This window comes from Alligator sinensis, unplaced genomic scaffold, assembly GCF_000455745.1.
Source record: "Alligator sinensis unplaced genomic scaffold, ASM45574v1 scaffold896_1, whole genome shotgun sequence".
Lineage (NCBI taxonomy): Eukaryota > Metazoa > Chordata > Crocodylia > Alligatoridae > Alligator > Alligator sinensis.
The window spans coordinates 170979-181315 of NW_005842940.1; the positions used below are offsets into that span (position 1 = coordinate 170979).

A 10337-nucleotide genomic window follows, 5' to 3' on the forward strand; every position below is an offset into this window, starting at 1 on the left:
CAGGAATTAGGATTTTATGGTGTTTGTAAGAGAGAAATCTGTCCTGAAAAGTCATATAATCTAAATAGACTTGACAAGGTGGAAGGAAGGAAATGTCCATTTCACAGATAATGGATGGAGAAATTAGGGTTTAGGTGGTGAATTCAGCGGGAGTTCAACACTGAGACATATTTGAAGACTCGGGTTTACGTGACATTTCATAGATTTCATAGACAGGGCTGGAAGGGACCTCAGAAGATCATCGAGTCCAGCCCCCTGCCCGAAGGGCAGGAAATCAGCTGGGGTCATAGGATCCCAGCAAGATAAGCATCCAATTTACTCTTGAAGGTGTTCAATGTAGGTGCTTGAACCACCTCCGATGGCAGGCTATTCCAGACCTTGGGGGCTCGGACAGTAAAGAAATGCTTATGTCCAGCCTGAAATGGTCTTGTAGTAGTTTATGACCGTTCGACCTAGTCGTCATCCCTTGGGGCGCTCTGGTGAACAAACGTTCCCCCAGATACTGGTGGTCACCCCTGATAAACTTATAGGTGGCCATCAGATCTCCCCTGAGCTTGTGCTTTTCCAGGCTAAAGAGCCCCGTAGCTCTCAGCCTGTCATCGTAGGGTCTGTTTTCTGACCTCTGATCATGCGCGTGGCTCTTCTCTGGACTCTCTCCAGCTTCTCCACATCCTTTTTGAATTGTGGAGCCCAAAACTGGACGCAGTACTCCAGCTGTGGCCTCACCAAGGCCAAGTACGAGGGGAGAATGACGTCCCAGGATTTGCTTGAGAAGCATCTGTGGATGCAAGCCAGCGTTTTGGTTGCTTTACTAGCCGCAGCATCGCACTGCAGGCTCATGTTCATCTTGTGGTCAGTCATGACCCCCAAGTCCCTTTCGTCCATAGTGTGAACCACTGCTGAGCCTATAAGCATGCCATGGGTTTTTCCTCCCAAGGTGGAGAACCTTGCATTTTTCAATGTTAAACACCATCAGGTTCTCGTCTGCCCATTTGCTGAGCCTGTCCAGGTCAGCCTGGATTGCCCTCCTGTCTTCAGGTGTGGATGCTTTTCCCCAAAGTTTGGTGACATGGGCAAGGCTACTGTTTTCTGATTCTGTCCAAGAACTGTGTCAGAACAAGGAACTGAACCTAGCTCTCCTAAGCTCTAGAGCAACACCTTAGTCATAAGACCATTCTTCCAAGAGACTAGGGACAGGTTCTGAGCTGAATTTGTATTGGGGATTGGCTACAAGGCTGAGGGTAGCCTAGGTTTAGTGAACTGAAATCATGGGTGAATGACAGCGTTTGCAAGGCACTTCGTACATCTGAATGGGAACCAGGTAATAGAATGTTTATGAGTTTGAACCAAAGCTGTAAGAGCAGGTCTAAGTCCATATTCAATCATTCAAAATCAGCAGCTGCCCTCTTCCAAGAATGTGGATCATATTTAGCAGCTAAAACAAAATAAATAGAGAAGATGTCTCCCCAAAGGTTAGTGTAGGACTCACTGGAGTACTGATCAATATATTCTGCTCACACAAAGACTTTGCTAAAGCATTGGCCAGTGTAGGTCTCACCAGCAAACCAATGCATGAACTCTTCGCATAACTAAAACTTAGTAAATGTCTTGGCTTCTCGTCTGATGTACTTGTTAGACCAAAGCATGTTGGGGCTGTGCTTATAGACAATAAACCTAGCCAAATCTCTGCCACCAAAGGGAGCCTGTGTCATTCTTTAAGACAAGATTAATGTTGGGATCTCCTGGCTGTGACTTTGCTGGCAATGTAGTTTTTGAGACTTCAGCACTGACAGAACATCCACAACACCTGACAAGGACAACAGCAGCAAAAACACTGATCACCCCAGACAATAATTTAGAAGGGCTAACTCAGATAGCAAAAAGAGACAGGAGCAAAAGAGTTGGGCCAACTGACATGCAGTAAGTAACTTTTTGCTTTAAAAATGCTGAAACCTAATTTATCATTGGTTGCTGCAACAATTTCCTGTTTAAGAAAAATTTTAAAGAGTAACCAGTCTTTAATAGCATGGTATATATGCTAGTTTCCTTTTTTTTTTTTTAATAGTGTAAGTAGGGTTGGGTGAGCAGGTCACCAGCCCTGGGTGCCAACCAAGAGGGGAGGCAAGAATGGCAGCTACTGTCACTTGCCAGGCTACTGTCACTAGCCTGGCTTCCACTGCAACATCCATCCAGAGCATAACACTTTCTAGTTATGCCTCTGTTTTTATTTTATGCTAATCTTAAAAAAAATGCTGAAAAATATCGATGCCAGCAGACTCCCTTTAACACAGCTTTTGTGCTTCAAAGAAAGTCACAAAGGGGAAAGCAGCAGGATGTTCACCCATGTGTTTTGTCATGGTATTTGCCTCATTGACTCTAAAACTCATTCATAAATCTCATCCCAAACCATCTCTTTCTTTTCTTGCCCCTATTTTCACACACCCTCTTTTCATTACTTTACTCTATAACTTCATTAATTACAGCACTCTTGTACAATTCTATGAAAACCATCACACACAAGTTTATTCCCTTCATTGGATGCACATCTTCCTTGGAAGAGCAGAAGTAATGTAATAAATATGTGCTATCTGACGGTGAATCATAATTTTAGTTTATGAAATTACTAGCAGTACTGATGCACACCATAAATTTAAATTCTGCGTATCAACAAAAAGAAAATGTATGGAAAAAATGAGCTGCTGGAGAGAAGGTCAAAAATAATGAGTCATTTTAAAAAGCAAGGGAAGAATGTCCATTACAATGCTGAACTCTAAAATTTGGTAGTTGCTTAATGTCTTTTTGTAACTAAAACTAAAACTTCCACTGTTTCTTGTTTGAAAGTGTACATGGATTATATAACAGTAGGCAGCATAGTCTCCAGAGTAGGTTTAGGGTCAAGTATTCTCAGTGAATTGAGCTACTATTTAGAAAAGTGGAATGACTATTCAATGAAGTTTTGACTAATTCCCTATGCATTTCTATATTATTTTCATAATTCCTAATCATCCCAAAGTTTAGCCACACTGATATGTAGTGCGTTATGATTTTTTATCTCAGGCTTCCTTCAAAGAAAGCATTCAAGCAGGTGAGTAACTTTAAGAGCAAGCAGTATTTAAAACGCTCAAGTACTTAACAGTATGCACCTGCTCAAGTGCTTCCTTGGATTGCTGCTTTAATGTTTTATTGGTTTGTGTCAACCTTATTGTTCATACTATAGGTTTTGTTTTACAGTGAATTTAAATGTCCATTACATTATTTCATTTCTTTTATAAGAACACAGAATAATACAAGCCAAAGCAATGGTCTTAAGTTACAGCAAGGGAAGTTTAAGTTGGATATTGGAAAAAAACTTTCTCACTAGGAGGGTGGTAAAGCACTGAGGTGGTAGAATCTCCATCCTTACTGTTGTAAGTGTTTTTGTTTAATTGAAATATGCTGTGTTGCATCCACTGGGATGACCTTTGAAAGTATGCTAATAAGTTTACTCCTGTTCTTTGAACTATGTTGTCAAAATGCTAAACACTAGGAAGTAGTGCATACTGATGTGAGAAATGATCGTGCAACAGCACGCTTAACATATGTACCCCGTGCTAGGCTGTTGGGTTCTTGCCAGAAGTTCGAGCCATGGATCGCCCTGCTCTGCATTTCTTGGAATAGAATCAAGTGTATGTAGTCGTTCATAAAAAGAACAGGGAAACCAATTTGTGGCTTTATAGATCATACTGTGACCACAACCTTGTTCACTGCCCTTTTAGTTTGGAGAGGGAGCAATCGGAAGCATAATTCAGTTAGTTTACCTAAACCTAAGAATAGCAAATATGGTAGCTGACTGGTTTGGCTTAGCAGAGAACTCTTCAATGAGCTTGAATACCAAATGGAAGCTTATAAGAAGTGGCAGCTTGGACAAACAACTAGGGAGGAGTATAAGAATATTGCTCAGGCATGCAGGGATAAAGTCAGGAAGGCAAAAGCACAATTGGAGTTGCAGCTAGCAAGGGCTATGAAAGGTAACAAAAAAGGGTTTCTACAAGTATGTCAGCACAAGGGGAAGGTCAGGGAAAATCTGGGTCCCTTACTGAATGGTGGAAGCAACCTAGTGACAAATGATGTGGAAAAGGCTTCAGTACTCGATGCCTTTTTCACTGACGTCTTCACAGGCAAGGTCAGCTCCCAGACTACTGCAGCAGGCAGCACAGTTTGGGGAGGAGGTGAGCAGCCCTCAAGCTGAGGGGAGTAGTAGATACGCTGGAGCGTAGGGCTAGGATTCAGAGAGACCTCAATAAATTGGAGGATTGGACCCAAAGTAAATACATCTCATGAGGTTCAATAAGGACAAGTGCAAAGGCCTGCACTTGGGGCAAGAATCCCATGCACTGCTACAGCCTGGGGACTGACTGGCTAAGCAGCAGCTCTGCAGAAAAGGACCTCGGGGTTACAGTGGACAATTAGCTGGATATGAGCCAGCAGTGTGCTCTTGTTGCCAAGAAGGTTAACAGCATCCTGGGCTGCATTAGTAGGAGTGCTGACAGCAGATCGAGGGAAGTAATTATTCCACTCTATTCTGCATTGCTGAGGACGCATCTGGAGTACTGTGTCCAGTTTTGCACCCCCCACTATAGAAGGGATGTGGTAATGTTAGAAAGAGTACAGCAGACAGCAATGAAAATAATTCACATGAATTATGAAGAGAGGCTGAGGGAACTGGGTTTATTTAGTTTGGAGAAGAGAAGCATGAGAGGGGATTTGATACAGCCTTCAACTACCTGAAGTGGGGTTCAAAAGAGGATGGAGCTGGATTGTTCCCAGTGGTGGCAGATGACAGAACTAGGAGCAGTGGTCTCAAGTTGCAACAAAGGAGGTTTAAGTTGTATATTAGGAAAAGCTTTCTCACTAGAAGTGTGGTGAAGCACTGGAACAGGTTACCTAGAGAGGTGGTGGCATCTCCATCCTTGGAAGTTTTTAAGGTCCGGCTTGACAAAGCCCTGGCTGGAATGATCTAGTTGGGGATGGTCCTGCTTTGAGCAGGGGGTTGGACTAGATGACCTGAGGTCCCTTTCCATGCTAATTTTCTATGATTCTATATTTAAATTATACAAATAAAAATTGTCAGTGGTTTCCAACAACCTGAATCTGAAGTGCCACCATATCTGCATCGAGGGCATTCTTCATTGGTAGAATTTTCAGACAGATCTCAATCTGCCTCTTTTTCTCAGCTATCTTCAGCTTTAGCAATCTGATCTTTTCATCCATGCTTTGAATCTCAATATTTCCGCTTCTACTCGTGATCTGCTGAATGTTTATTTTCTCATAAAAAATGCATACTTCTTCCTCTCGCTCTATGAGGAGAACACCACTGCAATAAACCCAAAATGGAAGCTTAAATGTAGATTTTAAAATCTTTGTTCATATTCCCTAATATTTCCCTTCAAGAATGTTGCTAGCAGGTTTTTTATTAGATTAGGGGAATTTACATTGCTAGATTAGAGCCAGTGATAGTTTGTGAAAATAGAAAATGTTGCTATTTCTATAACATAATATTCTAGTATTCTTGGGTGAAAGCCACTCTTTTTTTTAAAGTATCATTGATGCATAGAACTAAACTAAAATGAAGGTGGTTTAGGGTAGGCCTGTTCCAGGACAAATACAATCATGTCAAAATTTAAACTTAAATTCATCAACTTGGTATCTAGAAACAAAAATATAACATCAGTATAGTTATGGAAGCTTTCATCATTTGCTAGTTAGTCTTTTAAATAAATGAAACATCATGGAAACAGCAAAGGTCAGTGAAGCAAAGGTCTACATGAGATGCTACTGTACAGTGGTTAATGTGCATTTATTTAGTACTTGTATAATCACTGTGCAGTAGCACCAGCAAATGCCTTTTAAATGATGCTGCTGTGCAGTAGCCTAATAATACTGTGCAGTAGGGTATTAGCACTGTTGGTGCTGTGACACGCTACTGCACAATATTATTCGGCTACTGCGCAGTTACCATCTCACGTAGATGCGCCCAGTTTATCCTTTGTCTTACCTCTCATTTCGATGCTGGACAGCTCTTTCATATTTCTTTTGTAGTTGTAACATTTCTTCCTCAGTGTGGGTCAACATATTGGTGAGTCTGTCAACATCCAGTAAGTGTTGCTCCTTCTTTTCTTTCATCTCTTGCAGAATAGCAGTAACTTTGCAAACATCACCTTGGAGGCTATCTTTGATTGTAATATTATGTTTATGCTTTAGACTGCGTTTCTGCAGTTTTCTTTAAAAAAAGGAACAGAGAAGATGGGAAAAAGTACTGCAATCTCAATTCAGTAAATATAGTAGAGTAGACCCTCAGCCTAATCATCTGTTATACTCTGGGCCACTGCAGAGGAGTATTGAAGGGAGACAAAAACATTCTCCAGAGGTTACATCCTGTGTAATATGTTCTGTACAAGTCTCTTTAGCTTGTACAGAACATATTAAAGGCTATCTAGTGACCTTATTCCCAATGCCTCAGAAAAGGAGGTGTATGAGGCATAGAGAAGTAAACAGAGTTCACTATTCTATGGGAATTCTCTGCTTCCTGGTTGCTAGAGTGGGCCATGGAAAACAAAGAGTAAGTTAGAGCATTCTTGACATCACTGGCTGGAGCCATGCCCCACCAGGAGCCACACACCCCAAGAGCATTACGGACAGATAGACAGACAGATGGACTAAGCCCTTATGTGTGTACACACACACACACACACACACACACACACACACACACAGAGTAAATCAGAGATGTATATACAGCATAAGCTTTTGCAAGCCTGAGCTCACTTCATCAGATGCTGTGAAAGAAGCATATAAGTTAACTGTTATTTTTGTGGTTCATTTTGAGGGAAAAGGTCAGTTTACAATTGGAACAATATGGTAACTGCCATAAAGTAGGCATACAGCTGTTTGAAAAATTACTCTCAGAGGGCGCGTCTACATAGTCATTAACACGCAGTAGTTACTGTACATTTAGTTTAGTACTTGCTTAATGAAGTACTAACTAAATGCTCGGTAACTACACTTACAGCACAGTAGCACCGCTGCATGGTTTTTTAATGACTTTTACTGTGCAGTAGCCTAATACTACTGTGCAGAAGTGTATTTGCACAGTTTTCCCTGGCACGCTACTTCACAGTGTTATAATAGTGTGCATTAAGCATCTCGAGTAGACATGCCCAGACAGTAGTTATCTGGTTTACTGTCAAATTGAGGGCATTTCAAATGGGGTCCTGCAGAGGTCTGTCTTGGACCTGAGTCTATTCAATACTTTAGTTAATAACTGGGATGACAGAACAGAAAGTATAACAGTAAAATTTGCTAATGACATTAAGTTGGGAAGGGATACAAGCACTCTGGAGGACAGGATCAGATTTCAGAATGATTGTAAGAAAGCAGAGAAATTATTGGAAATGGATAAGATGAAATTCAGGTTTATAAAAAGAGGTTTAAACTGCTACATTTTCAAAGAGCAATCAGGTACAGAAATACAAATGGGCAAGAACAGGATAAATGACAATGATGTGATGTTGCAAAAAACACTTCACATTTTTTAAGTTAATAATAGAAGTGTTGTAGGTTAGACACCGGAATTAATTATTCTGCTGTACTCAATGTTGATGAAGTAACAAGGATGATAAGAAGTTTAGGAAACATGATTTGTAAGGGAAAGTTAAAGAAACTGGATTTCCTTAATTTAGGAAAGAAGACTGAGAAGGAACATAACAGTTCTTCAATTCTAAAAGTTTGATATAAAGAAGATGGACATTATTTTTTCTTTATAGTTACTGAAGGAAAGACAAGAAGAAGTCAGATGAATTTGATATAAAGGCATTTAGGACTTATATGATGGGGAGACACTGGAAAAGCTGCCTAGGGATATTGTGGAATCTCCTTCACTAGGGGTTTGCAGTGTAAGTTTGCAGACCAATATTCCTTGGGCATGATCTAGGTATACTTAATTCTGCCTCACTATAGGGCTGAATTTGATAATCTCTAAAGACCTCTTTGTTACACTTACCTGTCTTTAATTATAGCGCTATTCCTCAAAATTTCCATCTCATTATCTAGCATTTTAACCCTCTCTTTAATTTCAGTTGTTTTCTGGCGAGCAGCATACACCAAATTTACACATTTATTTCTCTCATTTCGAATAATGTCATATATTTTTGCAAATCCTGTGAGTCTGGAAAAATGAATAAGGAGATAAATATAATTATTAGACACAGATAAATTAAATGAGATACTACCTTAGAAAAATGATATTCCATCTAGAGTATTTTATAGTTCTTACTGCCTTTGTATATCTCTTTTCCTCTTCTTATATTCCCCTATTTCCAGATCTTTTTTTTTAATTTCTTTAATAATGTTTTGGAGCCTGATCTGAAATATAAACAGCATTGAACATTTTAGATATTTCAACACTTGTAATGACATTTCAGACACTGATACAGATGAAGATACTTATTTATCTCATTTAACACAACATGCTTTTTACTCTTTGATCATTAAGGGAAGAACAAATATAAAGGAAAAAATAAAATCTTGAGGTAAATAAGAGTCCTTTCAAATTTTACTAGCAAGTTTAGAGAGCACAATCTACTTACATGCATTTATCCAACAGCATTAACTGTATTATTATAGCTAAGATAATAATTTGATGATACATCTTAAGAATTAACAGTCACTGTGGATGCACGGACCTTGTCGTGCATCCACAGGTGCATCTCGAGTAGAGCCAGGGAGGTGATCCTCCCCCTCTATGCGACGCTGGTCAGGCCGCAGCTGGAGTATTGTGTCCAGTTCTGTGCGCCCCATTTCAGGAGGGATGTGGACAACATGGAGAGGGTCCAGAGGAGGGCCACCCGCATGATCCGGGGACAACAGGGCAGACCCTACAGTGAGAGACTGCGGGACTTGAACCTATTCAGCCTCCACAAGAGAAGGCTGAGGGGGGACCTGGTGACCGTCTATAAACTCACTAGGGGGAACCAGAAGGGTTTGGGGGAGACGCTGTTTCCCCTAGCCCCTGCTGGCATAACAAGGAATAATGGGCACAAGTTGATGGAGAGGAGGTACAGATTGGACATCCGAAAAAACTACTTCACAGTCAGGGCGGCTAGGAGCTGGAACCAACTTCCAAGGGAGGTGGTGCTGGCCCCTACCCTGGGGATCTTTAAGAAGAGGCTGGATACTTACCTGGCTGGACTCATTTGAGTCCCGTTTTTGTTTTTAGGGGGAGTGGTTTTGTTTGTGTTTTTGGGTTGTTCTCCCGCCCTGGCGGGGGGTCGGGCTAGAAGATCTATTAGGTCCCTTCCGACCCTGAAACTATGAAACTATGAAACTTGAAAAGCTATGTCAGGTGCTAACTCCTGAGAATTGCTGAATGTCCTCTATTCCCACTGACTTCAGTGAGAACTGAGGGCACAAAGCTCCTTTCATGAAAAGTAAAACATTTTGGTTGAATCTAAGAATTATGAGGCCTGTGGAATTGTATTAAGTATGAATGTGGCACAACCCCGCAGCTCTCCCGGGGGGTGCAGGCCCCCGGATCTGCGTATGGGGTGACAGCAAGCTGCCACTGCCAGCTGGGGCCAGCGCCAGCACTGGGTTCTTCCCAGTGCTCAGCGTGGGCTGTGCCAGGCAGATTCAGGTGCTGGTGCTGGCCCCAGCCAGCAGCAGTAGTATGCTGTCATCTGCATGCTCCACAGCCGGTGAGTGCGAAGTTTAAAAATAAAGCCCCACACACACCAGCTCTGGCAGCAGCGACTGGGGCCTCTGAGGGCTCATGGCAGAGTCCCCCCTGTACAGTGCAGGGCAGCAGGGATCACGGCCCCCGCCTGGCACCCACATGGCAGCTGCACCATCGTGCAGGTGCAGTGCGCTGTGTGCTGCCTGGGAGCTAGAGCTCACAGTTCAATCCCCAGCTCTCTGATCATTCCCCCAGCTCTTCCCAGGGGGCGCGGGCCCCTGGATCTGCACAGGGTTTCAACAGGCTGCCACTGCTGGCTGGGGAAATAGCAGGCTGCAGGAGCCTGCTATCATTCCACATCATCCGAGGGCCTGCGCCCCCTGGGAAGAGCTGGGGGAAGCAATCAGAGAGCTGGGGGAAAGATCAGGGAGCTGGGGAATTGAACCAGGAACTAGAGGAATGTTCAGGGATACCCCAGCCCCCAGTTCAATTCCCCAGCCCCCCCCGTTTGATTCCCCAGCACTGGGGTTGGAAGGGTCCTCAGGGACAGATGGTTGTCACTGGCCAGCTACAGGTGTCAATATCAGAGCAGTCCTTCCCCACCCTACTCCTCCCCATTTTCCCCCTC

The 10337-nt window shown here is 42.5% G+C and overlaps 1 protein-coding gene across 4 annotated transcripts in view; it reads right to left on the minus strand.

Annotated features, from left to right (window-relative positions):
• CCDC146 (coiled-coil domain containing 146) overlaps window positions 1-10337 on the minus strand; it is a 130194-nt gene that overhangs the window by 14982 nt on the left and 104875 nt on the right. For all 4 annotated transcript variants that reach the window (XM_025192521.1, XM_025192519.1, XM_025192522.1 and 1 more), the window contains 4 exons: window positions 8312-8400; window positions 8039-8203; window positions 6035-6259; window positions 5125-5353 (listed from right to left, as the gene is read on the minus strand). In XM_025192521.1, coding sequence (XP_025048306.1) covers window positions 5125-5353; window positions 6035-6259; window positions 8039-8203; window positions 8312-8400 — 708 coding nt within the window. The remainder of the gene's footprint in view (window positions 1-5124; window positions 5354-6034; window positions 6260-8038; window positions 8204-8311; window positions 8401-10337) is intronic.